We start from the raw sequence: 15,042 nt of genomic DNA, 5'->3' as shown, positions 1-15,042 counted from the left end.
TTAAATCATTTGCGACTAACACTCAACAATTTCAGCAGGCAACTACAGCAAGCATTCAGAACTTGGAGAACCAAATGAGTCAATTGGCGACTACAGTGAGCCGTCTGGAGTCTCAAGTATTAGGGAGATTGCCTTCACAATCTGAGGTGAATCCAAAGCAAAACGTTAGTGCTGTCATCCTTAGAAGTGGGACGGAGTTGCAAGAGCCTAGTAAGAAAGTGACAAAGCATGTAGAAGATGAGCTTGAGAAGAATGAATTAATGCCTCAATCTCAAGATGCACAACCCACCAAAGCGAAACCCCTACCTATTGTGATACCTCCTCCTTTTCCAAGCCGATTTGCAAAATCCAAGAAGGAGGAACAAGAGAAAGACATCCTTGAGACATTTCGTAAGGTTGAGGTAAATATTCCTTTATTAGATGCTATAAAACAAATACCTCGATATGCTAAAGTCCTTAAGGAACTGTGCACCTCCAAGAGAAAATTAAGAGGAGATGAAAAAGTTCACATGGGGGAGAATGTTTCAGCAGTTCTCCAAAAGAAACTACCTCCTAAGTGCAAGGATCCAGGTATGTTTACTATCCCTTGTAAAATTGGTAGTGTTAGAGTTGAAAAGGCTTTGTTAGATCTAGGAGCTTCTATTAATGTCATGCCTCGTTCCATTTATTCATCTTTGAATATTGGTCCATTAAAAGAAACTGGTGTGATAATTCAACTAGCTGATAGGTCTAATGCATATCCTGATGGGGTATTAGAAGATGTCTTAGTACAAGTTAATGAGTTGGTTTTTCCTGTTGATTTTTATGTACTTGATATGGAAGATGATAACTCCTCTAATTCTGTCCCAATTTTGCTAGGAAGACCTTTTCTTAAGACTGCTAGGACTAAAATGGATATACATAAAGGGACTCTCACTATAGAGTTTGATGGAGAGGTTATAGAATTCAATATGAATGATGCCATGAAATATCCTAGTGAGGAACATTCGGTATTTTCTGTGGATGTTATTAACCCTACAGCGCAGGAAATTTTTTACAAGGAAAAGACGAAGACATTTCATGATAGAATGATTTTGAGAAAGGAGTTCTCTGTTGGTCAAAAAGTTCTTCTTTTTCATTCTAAGCTTAAACTTTTTCCGGGTAAATTACGTTCTTGCTGGGTTGGACCCTTTATTGTTACTAATGTTTTTCCTCATGGTGCAGTTGAGATTCGGAGTCCGACCTCTGACAGAGTTCTTAAGGTTAATGGTCATCGCTTAAAACCTTTTTATGAAGGTTTTTCGGTGAATATTGTGGAGGATGTGGCTCTCGAGAGTCCAAATTATGGAGATTGATGCATAAATGTGTCTAGCCAAAGACATAAAACAAAGGCGCTTTTTAAGAGGCAACCCAAGTGATTTATTTATTTTGGTTTTTGTTATATCTTCTTTTAATTTTGATTTAGATTTTTTTTTAAAATAATGTGTTTGCTTATTTTGGTCAGAAGAAAATTTTTGATAAGGCATGCCCACGTCTTAACTAATAAGTACTTCTGTAATTTTTAAAGTAAAATAGTTTTAAGGCGTGCCCACGTGCTTATTAGAAAAGTACTTCTGAAATCTTTAGTGTCTCAAAGTGATTCATCAGAAAAAAAAAATTAATTTTAATTAATTTTTTTTCATTTTATTTTATTTATTTATTTCTTTTGTTCTTTCTTTTATATATATATATATTTTTATTTATTTAAAAAAAATCATTGTTAAAAAAAAATAAAAAAAAATTTTACTGTTCACAAAATCCCTAATTTTCCAGAAATTGTTTTCTTCTCCAGCCGTTTGCAGCACGCCAGCAGCAAACCAGCCAGCCGGAGAATGCAGCATCAGTCGTGCGTAACGCAAGCACCAGCAACGAGCACGCCCCACAACGCAACTCAGAACCAGCTCTCGCGCGCAACAGTCCCGCAGCAACACAACCACGCAGTAGCTCTCGCGCGCAACGCAAGCCCCAGCAACCCAGATTCTCAGCTCCAGCTGCGCGCAACGTAGCTGAGCAGCAGCAGACCAGCAGTGCGAACCAGCTCTCGCGCGCAACACAACGCGAACGCAGCAGTGCGTAGATCCAGCCCGAGCACGCAACGCAACAAGCGTCACCAGCAATCCCCCAGCGCGCAGCAACAACCGCAGCACGCAGATCCAGCGTCACCAGTTCGCAGCATCAGTCCCATCCGCGCGCAACTGAACCAGCAGCCGTGTACCCGCAAGCTCCAGTCGAGCAGCAATAGTCCGCAACCAGCCTACGACCTACATTCCAGCCGCGTGAATCGAAATTCGTGACAAGATGGAGCAGAATTTGGCCGCATACTTCGAGAGTGTGGGATTTACCCCACCATTTCCGCCAAGCCCATAGACGTTATGAGGATCAAAGCTCACAATTCAGGGAAGTTTTTGCCTTTAATCTTTTATCCTTACGCTTTAATTTTTATGTGAGCTTTGATTATCTTACATTGGGGACAATGTAAGTTCTTGGTGTGGGGGAGGGATTTTTGCATTATTGATGTCTGGAATTATTGTTTTCACTCTACTCATCCTTAAATGATTTTGGAGTTAGTATGCTTTATATATTATTAGTTTTCTTTTCCTTTATCTCTCACTATTCTTTTCCCATCTATCTCACATTATTTACATCTATTTTTATTCTATCATACTCTTTCATCACTCACATTTTATCTTTCACTTTTCATATTACTACATACGTCTTTCTCACTTCTTATCATTTTTACCTTTTCTTTTATATATCACTCATACCTTCTTCTCATTCTACACCATTATTGATGGTTGATTCATTTGAAGAGTGTACATGATTTGATGGCAAATTTACCAACTTTGTGAGGATTTGAGCCTATAAGCAACCACTTTGCTCTAATATTTTTGTTATGTGAATATCAATCTTAGTTTGTTTATTCTAGAACTTGCTTTGTTATGCATGTTGAAGCCACATTACGGGATTTTATGCATTAAAATGATAAGGGCAAACCATATTCCATTTTTCTATTCTCGCATTTTTTTTTCTCTCCCGAAGACCTTTATTTGCTACCTTTGTTTGAGCCTTAACCATTACCCATCTAATTCTCTCCGTTGACTTAACCATTTTTCTTCTTTTTGAGCCTCAATTTAAGGAGATTTTTGAACTCATTGTGTGGTTATATTTTGTTACTTTTTCTACCTTGTATTAAAGTTTCTCAATTAGATCAACAAGCATTATGCTTGAATTAAATTGTGCAAGGTTCGTTTCTTTTGTTTGATTCAAAAAAAAATCAATCAAAAAAAAACAAAAACAAAAACAAAAAAAGAAAAAAGAAAAAGAAAAAGAAAAAGAAATGTTTACATTCTTGGTGACTTGAGTAGAAATAAGTATTTTGATATCATAAGTTCATTCAATGAGTTCATTCTTCTCATTTTGATCTCTTTTTCTTTCGTAAACATTTATTTTTCATTTCACCTATTTAACCCCATTACAACCCTTTTAAGACCCTTAGATTTTTGCATTTTATTCATGTTTTGTGGATTGAGATGTGATATATGAGCAAGCTTATGGTAATAGCATTCTTTGATTTGATTTGAGTGAATAAATGACACCCTAAACACTTTGAGTGCATGGAGTGAAGTTATTGAGAGGGCTATTAAATCTTGTTGCACTTGAATTTTGAATGGATCATCTTGGTGGTTGAATGTTCTTATTCTATCTTATGAAGTTCTATGCTTTAAAATCTTTGTCTCTCGAATGTTGATCGACTTAATTTCTTGAAGTATGCTTGCTTAAAATTGTTTTTGGATGAGTTGAGATGAGAATTGAGTGGAGATTTGAGATTAATCTTGAGTTATATGCTTGAGGACAAGCATCATCTTGGTGTGGGGGAATTTGTTAGAGTGCAATTTATGCACTAGTTTTGCATTGTTTACTTCCCTTAATATCTATGTTTTGCACTTAATAATAATGATTTACTTGTGTTTTACTTTTGTAGGTGCAATTCTATTGATTGGTGATAAAATTGAGCTAAAAGATGATGTTTAAGGATGATTGTTCTCTTGGAGAAATTATGAGCGTCAGAAGAACTTTGTTGATAAGGCGTGGGCGCGTGCTGTCAACTGCGGACCTGCAGTTTTTAGTTTAACGTGTTTTGTATTTTTGGTTATTTTTGTAATTACGAATTTAATATTCAAATATTAGTATTTTATTTTAAATAGAATTCTAAAAGAGAAGAGAGAGAGAGTATTTAAGGGAGGAATCTATTGTGAAAAGGGGATTTTGGGATTGGAGACAAAGAAAGAAACCCTAGATCTAATTTTTCTCTTCTCTCTATGAAGAACTAAACTTATTTTTCTGGTTGAAGGATAATGAAGCTTTGATTCATCACTACTGTGAGATCTTTCTTGTGCTTTAATTGTTTTATTACTTTTTGAGTATTTGTTTATTCTCTGAATTATTTTCATGATTATGTTTGTTAATTAGGTAATTGGCCACTATTTAATTATCAACTTAATCTATTGTCAATTAAAGGATTCATCGTATGAAGAATTTAATGTTTGTGACAAATAACATAGCAGAGAGTTGTGTTGTGAGAATAAACAATCTAATTTAAATGAATCATCATATGTGTTGATTAGGATTTGGGTCTCTCTGGTTTTTCAGGCTGTCAATTGATTAAATCCTATGATCGTATCTTGGGTTGTCCATTGATTAGGGAAATAACCAACGGTCGTACCTTGGTTATCGACTAGTTAAGGAGAGATTGGCTATTAGAGGGTCTCAATAGCTATAACCGGTCTATTCATAAGTAATAATAATCTATATTTGAATCAATGATCAGTAGTCGAATCAAGCTGAGTTAATTCCTTGAACCAGAGCTTTCTCCAATTTGAATTACAACTTTAATTTGCATTCTTATTATTTTAATTTGATTTTTATTATTGTCAACAAAACCCCCATTTTATGTTTTGCATTTTAAAAGGATTTAAATAATTACCAATCTTTGTGGACACGACCCTGCTTAATCACTATACACAATTTATTTAGAGTAGGAATTTATTTTTGTTGGCTTCGACACCCATCAATAACCCCGATAATTGAGGAAACCACATAGTCCGACTACGAAACAACTAGTTTTACCACTGAGTCAATTTATCGAGCACTTAGATGGCGGTCTTTAGAAACAATATCAACCAAAACCCAAGCATATTAATTAGATTCAGAAGCAACAAACCCATTTTTCTCATAAAACTAGATGCATCTAAAATTGAAGAAAGAGAGACACTGCCTTATAAAACAAAAACTGCAAAGGATGAAAAACACGACGAAGGGCGGCTTCATCGCTTGTGCTTTGACACCTGAATTTTACCGCCACTCCCAACGACTGATTTACGAAGTTGTCTTCATGGGCTTCGAGCTTTTTATTGGGCCTCAAATTTAATGATTTTTCATGTTCACTTTTATCCAAGTCTTTTGATGCTGAAGCAGTAATGAAGTTTGTAAACTCGAGAAGAGAGAGAGAGAGAGAGAGATATATATATATATATATATATATATATATATATTTCATAATCAGGTTCCGACACTTTATTAAAATGTGGGAACGTTATTACACTATGTGGTGTAATAGTGTAATAGGCATTATATTGGTTCCGACACTTTATGAAAAGATATTTGTCTAGATAAAAAATACTGAAGCAGTAATGAAGTTTGTAAACTCGAGAAGAGATATATATATATATATATATATATTTCATAATCAGGTTACGACACTTTATTAAAATGTGGGAACGTTATTACATTATGTGGTGTAATAGTGTAATAGACATTATATTGGTACATCGTATGATGTAATAGCATTCCTCCACTTTAATAAAGCGAAAGAACCCTCACCAAATAATCACTCTACCGCATTTTATTAAAGTGCATGAACGCTATTACACCATATATGCCTATCACACGATAATGATGTTACTTGCCATGAATTTTTATTCTTTCTTTTTTTTTTTTGGGACTTTAGTTAGGACTCATATTGTATTTTGTAGCACATATATTTTTTGCATAACAAATTTTGAGAATATAAGAAAACTAATAATCAAAATGTCAATTGTAATAAACTACAAATTCATATTTTGTTCAGTATTTTTTATCTAGACAAATATCTTTTGATTTGACATTTTCGTATGAACATAATTTGAACTCCTAAGACCTAATACTTTTCGATTTATTATTCTATACATTTTATTATCCAAAATTGTAAAATTTTTTAGGGGCTTTTTAATAATTAAAAATTATATTCAAAGGTGGATTTAATTGAGTAATTTGGTGGGTTCAAATAACTCTACCCATTTCCCTATTATTCATGAATTTTTTTACCGAGATTAATCCCCTTTTTTAGGGAAAAAAATTAAGGCCTTGAGTTTTTAATATGTATTAGTAGTTCCCCAAATCAATAATGTTAAAGATCCCAACAGTTTATTCCTAACTGTTATGCGTCATTCATTCAGTGGATAGTGAATTTCATAATTGGTAAAATTAATATTCTACTATCCAATAAATGAATGTCACGTTAATTGGGATTCGAATCCCTAACCTTACTATTTTCAAATTCTCAGTAGTTTTTTGTTGCCTGCCTTAAGGTTGAGGTCATAGTTTGGATGACATATATCGGATCTTTTCCCTTACTGCAAGAATGTGATATATGGTTAAATTTCTCCACAATATTGTTAGTTAAAGTATATTTCTAGATTCTAAAGTCCTAACAGATTCCATATTGTAATATATCATTAAATTGTAACTATTAAATTAAAAATCACTTAAATCAGTAGTGATATAAACTAGTTAAAATTTTTATTGTCAAATAACAAAGTCTTTTCTGACGCTGACACAAATTACCCAAAATGGAAAGTAAAGTCCACCACATGCATAAATAATGCCAAAACAATGACAACACAGTAACGTTAAGAGCACGAGAGAGAGAGAGATGGGAGACAATAAAAGAAAAGCAGTAATAAGCATGGGTTCATGTATATTGTGATTATTTTGTTGTCTACAAAATCAACAAAAATTTGGAGCTGTCAAGAAAGAAATAATTGATGCAAAGAAAGGTAAATTTGCAAAGTAGAAATGCAATAGCACATGGTGGCCTTGCAATAGCTTTATGCTTTCCTTGATAAAATGTAGTTGTTTAACTGTTCAGAAATTACCTCTGAGTTAGTTGTGTGGTGTCTAGTAACATCATTATATTGCGAAAAGGGGGTTGCCATTAAATTATGTAATGGCAGAGTACTGCAGAAGTAAGAGTGAAACAATAACAATGGTGATAATAAACATGATATTTTGTATCTGCAATTGACAAAATTAAGTTTGAGTACTGCTAAGTTTTCACATGAAGGGACGTGGCATCAGAGATTTTTTAATGAGACTCTATACATCCGATAAGCACCTTCTACATCTACTTTTCTGATAACCCGAGATGTATATAAATTTCCCATTTGTAAATGGATAAGAGTTACCTAACTTTCTTGGAATCCCATTGGACTTGGATGCTTTTGTCAATGCAGCCTCCCTTCATTTCTGAGCCATTTCAAACATTTCCTTGAAATATTTTCCATGCAAAGCAAAAGCTTCCCCAGAACTAGAATAAAACATGTGGAGAAAGGAGTAATACATTCTTCAGCATTTTTCTTTCTGCCCATCTAATAATTTTTCTATGAAATTATTGGAGCTTTCTCATTAGATTGTTTGTAAGATCAGAGAAACCACATAAAAAGATCAGACAAGACAGCCCCGATAATCGAGAAGACCCCCCAAAAAAAAAAGTTTTTGGCAATGAGTCATTTTGACATTTTCTCAAACATCTTGATGACAATCTTTAGAACAACCGTGACTAAGACAGCAAAAACTTGAAAAAGCAACCAATTAATTCTAACAAATACCCACTTGTAAAACAATCATCATTTGTGGAGCATCTTTCCAGGATGCAGAATCTTTAGATTATGATTTAGATTTAATCATAAAAGTGCAAATTTTAAAATAAAAAATAATAACCCAGAAATTCAATTATTTCATCACCCAGACAAGAAAATTGCTCAATTATCAATTTATCATCAATTTAATTGTTTTGGTCTATTTGAGTTGCCATGCCGATCGCACATGAGACGCACATGGTTACTATGTCAGCGTTAGTCAAACATCAGTTAAAACAGTTAATTTTGGCGCGTCGTAACGGTTTTAGTTTTCTTTAGGTCTGTTCAGACGCGAGGACATACAAACAGTATTTTTCTTTTTCTTAAGAGTGGAATTGCTAGTTAATATAATTTCTTTCTTAGTGATTTATTCACATTTTTGTTTTCTGCATGCTTACTTAAGGCTTCAAATAGGTGACTCATATTTCAATAAATTAGTTTAAAAAGCTTGACTCATGCTAAAGGAATTATTAAATTGACTCTCAGAATTGCTCCTATACAATTAATATGTTTTCTAAGTAGTAAATTGCTTTTTCAACGAACAGTTATAGTAGATATTTATCATTAAATTCTAAAATAAATCATCTTTAATTCTAAAGAACTACAAAGTAGCATTGATGTTAAACTACAACATATGCATAACTCTCAACAGCATTATAAGTCAGAGCTTGGCCTTTTACCAGAATGTGGGTTGAAAGATTTGATTTTCTAATCGCATTGTGATAGAGCTTGAATGCCTGAATTCATCCCGACTTTTGTTTTTAACAAAGACAACTGGAAATCAGAGACTCAGAGTCAAGACTAACAGCATCAACAAAACAGAGGATTGACGTGATTCAGCCCGAAACTAATTTCGCAGGAGCAACACTACAAGATGGCTTTATCTCGACCTGGAAACCATAAAAGCTTACTCTTAATATTACAAGGAATGTGAATCTGCAAAGAACTCTCAAAGTGGCCAAGTAAATCTGGATGACAATCACAGGTTTCACCCTCTGGTCACCAGCTTATACAAAGGTCGAAAACAGTATTTTGCTGAGCTGCCAAAATAACAGCTTGATTCATGCATGTTCACACACTAAGGAACAGAAGAAAAAGCCTTCAATAGATTGCTTGCCGCAAAAGTCTTTCTAGGTTTTCTGCTCTTTAAACTTATCTGAAGCTACTGAAGCTCATCCGTGCCACCAAACAGCTCTCATAGTGTATAGATACAACCCCAAAAACAAAAGCTGTCAAGCCACCAGCAACCACCAAATGAGCTAGCAATGACTGAATGCCTTGATTTAGACTTCACGAGCAGACCTTAAATTTTGTTTGCAAATGTTTAAGAAAATGCTTTCAATTTAATGTATTTTCTAAATGCTTATTTTCCTCAGAACAAAAGGAAAATGAATTCATTTGAAACAGCCCTCATATATGCCTCGGCTCCCTAAGCATTTTGGAAGCTTTTTATGGTTCATGATTAAAATCTAAAAAGAAAGAGGAGGCATAGTATCACTGACATAACAATTTACACAATTTTTTTTGTTTTCAAATTGATAAAACAGAAGCATACAATTAAAAACACTTACAATTTCATGTAGTAGATGTTGAAGAGTTGAATTCCACTTATAGACTGACAGGTGGTCTTCGGCTTCTGTCAACCCTAAAAGCTAGCTGAAGATGTAAGGTTTTCCCTCACACTTATGAACTCACCAAGAGCCTATTCCACAATCAATGTGAGATAACTCAATGTTACCACCAGCCCCTTTCACAAACAGATGTGGGAGAACCCAACGTAGACACCGTTATTTATAATAAGGTATCTATACTTTTACATAAAAGAGTAAACCAATCAAATGTAATATACAAAACCATCCTGAAAGAAAATTAAACAAGAAATGGTAAGGTAAAAAGAAAATGTAATACAAGTTGTAATTAATTAATGCACCTTAAATAATGATCAGGGAGTCAATTGGAGCCTTGGACTTACTGAATAAAACGAGCGACTCAATGGTTAAGTTGTGTTGATTTGGTCGTCTCTTCAAATTCCCTTGGGACATGGTACCAGTTCCTCTTCATCAGAAGTTCGACTTGTGCTTGCCATATCATCCAATTTTGAAATTTGGCTAGCAAAATTGAGAGTAAAAGTGTTGGGTTTGGTGTCGTTAGGCTTTGCATATACTGGACACACTCCACAATGTTTCACCACGTATACAAATGAGTCGAACTGGAATGAGACAGTTGTATGGTGGTTATCATCTGGAAACCCAAAATGAACCCCGCAGACATTAAATCCAACCACGACATGATCTGAATAACTTGTGAATTCGTTATAATTATTCATAAACAAACAGCCACGAACATGTTTCCTTCCAGAGAGAGTATTCATTTCAAAGTCGCATCTACCGCCAATGTTAAAACCATCCCATTTCGTTTCATGCGGTACAAGAACAAAAGAAACAGCAAACCCGATTAAGTTTTGACAACAATGATGGGGCAGTTGCAGGGTTATTTCAGATCCTGAACTTTGATTACTGAACCACTCAGGAATTTTGCTCCCAGGCATAATTATGGCAGAACCCCTGAGTTTACAGGGTTCCTGTAAAATGAAAAATAATGATTTCAGATGTAATAGATCGGAGAGAGAGAGCAAAAGAGAGAGAATAGCGTACCAGTACTTCCAATTCATAAGGTAGTCGCAATGATGCAATTGCCATATGTCGAATCCTAAGTTGTGTATCCGTCAAATTGTTGTTTTTTGCTTTTTCATTAAGTTTCAAGCAATTATTAAACCAGAACTCAATGGACGAATCACGCGGCGAATATCTCGAATAGTCATGTAAACGACGGTAGTGTTTGGATAGCCTTTCGAGTACGGATGCATCTACTTCTTCCAGATATGATGATATCTCTGGAAAAGTTTGGAGTCGGTCGCAATTACTTGCGTCTAACCATTTCAAACTTAGTGGGAGCTCTGGTATTGACTGCAGCTTGTCGCAATAGCACAAGCGGAGTTCTCTGAACCTTGAAAGCTGCTTGATACTTGCAGGTAAACTCTCAAAGTCATTTCCACTTAGATCTAAGTATTCCAGTGAGGATAGACAGCCATTTAAAGCATAGTTCCTTAATATAGCGATAACCCTTCAAGATCATTTGTATCTGCAACAGAGGACGGTAGTTGACTTTCAGTCCATTCTCCTATTTCAAATGTAGAAGGCAGCTCTCTGATATTTGTCCTTCCAAAAGCATTGTAATTTAAATATTCCATTTTCTCCAAAATTTCTGGGAAATTCTCAAGGTCAAAGAACTGAATAAGGTAAAGATTTTGAAGAGATTTCAATTTTAAAATGCTAGTTGAGATCCTTTTCAGCCTTGGGCACTGACTCAAACTCAAAACTTTTAGATTAGTTAGGCACCCTACTGATGAGGGAACTTCTTTTATTGCAGTCTTCCACAAAATTAGCTTTGTCACGCTCCCGGAAATCTGTGGAAACTCTGTGAGATTAACACAACCACCGCAATTAATAGTTACTGGACAAACAAAATGGAGGTTGCTTGGAAAGGGCCTTAGACTTTTGCAGCCCTCGAAACACAACATACTGAGATGATTGAAATTCTGGATGGATGAGGGAACGCTGACCAAGTTTGTACAATTCAAAAGATTTATTCTCTCGAGATTTGGAGCTTCTGCTAGGTCTGGCATTCTAATGAGTTATTGGGATTGATAGAGATCAATAAATTTTAACTTAAAAGCTTCCTGTACCAAAAGATAAATAAAGACTACATTAAATTAGTACCTCTAAATTTCATAATTTATTATGTATTATCAAAAGAAAGAAAAATTTAATGTTCTAGTATTTGTGCGCCATACCCTTTTTCCTTCCCAAATTTGCTCAACTTTACTGTAAGGCAAACTGAGCTCAATAAGATTCTCTGGATCAAAATCAAATGGTAGTGTTTTCAAAGGATATTCGTGCCAATGAAAATATCTCAATTCGTCAGGAAGATATTCCAGACCTCGGTTAAGATGCACTTTAGAACTCGTAACTGGAACACCATCGTGCTCAGGCATATAGAATTTAAGCAATCTGAGATTGGACATTTTTGCAAAGGCCTGAGAACTTAGATGAAGGTCGTTTATCTTGGATAGATCAAGGAATATGCCTTCAACATTATCGGTCCCCTTACAAACACATACAAAGAATGAGTAAGAAGAAAATCTACAAAAACTTTTGAAAATTTGATTAAGAGCCCTAATTGAAGATAAAATGTGAATTTAGTAATTTTTTTATTAAACATATCTATATAGTGTTTATTTGGTGGGTTCCTATAATAGAATCATTATTTAATTAACTATTTCTCCAAAGTTTAGTGTAAAAGCTGAGAACATAAAAGGTAAACAAATTCATACACCACAACATAACCCATGCTAGTTCACAAGCTTTCAAATTCCATAATTGGTTAATCTAATTTATTGAAAACTCCTATTTATAAAGGAAAATTAATGGTGCATCTCGCCTCGCGTTGTAAAAGTCAAATAAATAGTTTTTTACCTTATTTTTCTTTAGGACACGAGAGACGTCGATGTGATCCCACAACCGACTACGTTTGCCTGGTTCTTTGACAGATTCTTGGCATACAATAGTCTGACCCATTTCTTGCAGCAAATCATGCATTTGTAGCCGGTTGGCCCAGTTCCAACGTGATATTTTAATGAGTGACTTACCAACAAGATTGTTTAGTCCATGACGCACGGATATAGGATTGTCTTGTATCCTCGTCACCAGGTCTAAATCTTCTCCTTTGAAGAAACATGCGATGTCAAGAAACATTTCCTTTTCTTTTGAATTTAGCTCATCATAACTGATTTTCAATACCTTATAAATATTAGGTTCAGAAATCAATCTCAAGTTGTGCAATCTATCTTCCCATTGTTGTTTGCTCTTTTGATAAAGGGAAGAACCCAAAACTTCAAGAGCCAACGGATTGTTACGGGCGTAATGCACCACCTCCAATGAGAGCCCCAGAAAATCAGGAGGGTAATTGTTTTGTCTAAAGGCTTTTCTATAAAAGAGCTCAAAAGCTTTATTATGTTCCAATCCCTCGACCTCATATACGTAATTCACTCCACATTTATCAAGTACTTGTTTATCTCTAGTAGTTATGATGATTCTACTTCCAGTGGTAAATTTATCTAGCTCTCCAGCTAAACTTTCTAATTGTGTGAATCCATCATGAACAGCATCAAGAACGATTAACATTTTCACCTGTCGAAGCCTTTTCCTAATATTTTGGTGTATAACGAGAGTTCCTATTTTAAGATTTTTATCTCCTAATACTTGAGAAATAACCTCGTCTCGAACATGAATTGCTCCCATTTTGTTTGATTCTTCTCTGACATTTGCCATGAAGCACTTGCCTTGAAAGTGCCTAGAAATTTGGTGGAAAACAGCACTAGCAATGGTTGTTTTACCGATACCGCCCATGCCCCAAATTCCTACAATTCGAACATCACGAGATTCGAGACATAGCAGTGATTTCACTTCCTCAATTCGTGAATTTAATCCAACGAAGCCATCTAAATCAGTTGAGTCTGACATATCTTCCAATTTCTTGGAAATATCTGCAGCAATCTCTTTCACAAGTTCCGCCTCGGGTCTAGTAAGTGTTATTAAGATATAAAATAAAGCAATGATGAGTCAAAACGGACTAAGCTAGGCTATAAAGCATTAATATTCTTTATTGATAAAAACAGAGGTCGCAAATGATTATCGGAAAAAAAAATAAGGAAAAAGGTTCTAATAATATTGAATACAAGGAAGAAATAGAGTTAAGAGTTACCTGGATTCCGTGGCATCGTATCCAGATAAACTTGATGCTTCAGTCAGTGCATCCCTCCATTTTTGAACCTTATGTGGAAAGTTCTTTTCATACTCCACAAAAGCTTCTCCAAAACTCCCACTCTGTTTTCGCACATCAGATGGATCTACATGGTAGAAAACCGGTATCACAATTTGGCCATTCATTTTCTTGCAATCAAGAATCTTGACAAGTTCACTGAGGCACCATTTGGAAGAAGCATAGTCTTTTGAGAAGATAATGATCGAAATATCTGATGTTTCAATTGCATTCGCGAGGGCCGGGGAAATCTCATGGCCTTTCTTAAGTTCTTCATCATCAATGAAGAATTGTATTTGTTTCTGATCTAAAGCTGCAGCTAGATGGCTGGTAAAGCCTTTACGAGTGTCCTCCCCTCTGAAACTGAGGAAGACCTCATTTTTTCTTTGAGACGAAGATGAAGCCATGAAGCAAATTTTTTGACAACTGAAGCAAAGAATTCGAGAGTAGAGATGTGAAGCAAAATGGAAGACTTCGCTGCTCCGACCTTACTATCCTTTACTTCCTCCTTTCCATGCGATTTCCTTGAAAATTTCTTGGAGCTTTCCTAGGATATTTTGCAAATTTTACTAATAAAAGAAAAGCTGTAATGTACATGATGCATGATGGGACATATGTTTTGTTCTTTTAGAAAAATGGAGGAAAAGCAAAAGTAAGAAAATATGATAGCACGTACAGACAAGGTGCTCCACAAGTGAGTATTAATTAAAATCACTATTAGCTAATGTGAGCTAGGTACCTCATATTTGTATTAATTCGCTGCTTTATTGAGAAAATTATAATGAAGTTAAAATTTCTATAGGGAAACAGCAGAGTTATTTCTAACATAGAATAAATTGTCCACTTAAGCCCAAGTCTAGTCAAGCACGCATAAAGCTAGGATAAGATAACACAATAATGCGATGGATTCAAAAGAATTTAAAGCAGTAATATACAATGGGTCCTTTCGTAGCAAGAAAATGCAAAAGCACCTAATAAAACGCATCTCTGGAGGACAATCACATTGTAGAAATTATTTAGCGGGAGTTTTCATATTTTATTAATGCAGAAAAGTTATTGAGTTATATGATTTAATAATTCAATAGGTATAATATTATTAAGAGTGTGTTTCAGACAGTTATGCTACCACAATGCAGCTGCTCCACCCCTAAATTTTCATGAGTTTAAATAAAAACATAAAGATAGAGTA

At 34.9% G+C, this 15,042-nt stretch overlaps 1 protein-coding gene and 1 long non-coding RNA gene across 4 annotated transcripts; both read right to left on the bottom strand.

Moving 5' to 3' along the window:
* Positions 1-6,998: 6,998 nt before the first annotated feature.
* Positions 6,999-8,124, bottom strand: LOC127901263 (uncharacterized). Its single transcript, XR_008053408.1, has 3 exons — positions 7,521-8,124; positions 7,212-7,293; positions 6,999-7,054 (listed from the first exon to the last, which is right to left on the bottom strand). It is a non-coding gene; the product is annotated as an uncharacterized LOC127901263 (long non-coding RNA).
* Positions 8,125-8,542: 418 nt separating this feature from the next.
* On the bottom strand, positions 8,543-14,467 carry LOC102610077 (disease resistance protein RPV1-like). Of its 3 annotated transcripts, none has more exons than XM_052438224.1 (7): positions 13,797-14,467; positions 12,509-13,613; positions 11,827-12,138; positions 10,628-11,712; positions 9,946-10,554; positions 9,545-9,831; positions 8,543-9,275 (listed from the first exon to the last, which is right to left on the bottom strand). In XM_052438224.1, the coding sequence occupies exons 1-4, from the start codon at positions 14,258-14,260 to the stop codon at positions 11,668-11,670; spliced, it is 1,926 nt and encodes a 641-aa protein (XP_052294184.1). In that variant the 5' UTR covers positions 14,261-14,467; the 3' UTR covers positions 8,543-9,275; positions 9,545-9,831; positions 9,946-10,554; positions 10,628-11,667. The 3 variants fall into 3 exon arrangements, with proteins under 3 accessions (XP_052294184.1, XP_052294185.1, XP_052294183.1); XM_052438225.1 differs by having other exon boundaries at positions 8,543-9,202; XM_052438223.1 differs by having other exon boundaries at positions 8,543-9,831.
* Between the last annotated feature and the right edge of the window lie 575 nt (positions 14,468-15,042).

This window comes from Citrus sinensis, chromosome 3, assembly GCF_022201045.2.
Source record: "Citrus sinensis cultivar Valencia sweet orange chromosome 3, DVS_A1.0, whole genome shotgun sequence".
NCBI lineage: Eukaryota > Viridiplantae > Streptophyta > Magnoliopsida > Sapindales > Rutaceae > Citrus > Citrus sinensis.
This window is presented reverse-complemented; position numbering and strand designations above follow the sequence as displayed.

Excerpts from the sequence above, each read along its gene's own strand:
- LOC102610077 (XM_052438223.1), bottom strand. The coding sequence starts at position 14,260 with ATGGCTTCATCTTCGTCTCAAAGAAAAAATGAGGTCTTCCTCAGTTTC. Across the intron at positions 13,614-13,796 it reads TACGATGCCACGGAATCCAG|ACCCGAGGCGGAACTTGTGA; the intron begins GTAACTCTTAAC and ends AACACTTACTAG. Across the intron at positions 11,713-11,826 it reads AAATTTGGGAAGGAAAAAGG|GAAGCTTTTAAGTTAAAATT; the intron begins GTATGGCGCACA and ends CTTTTGGTACAG.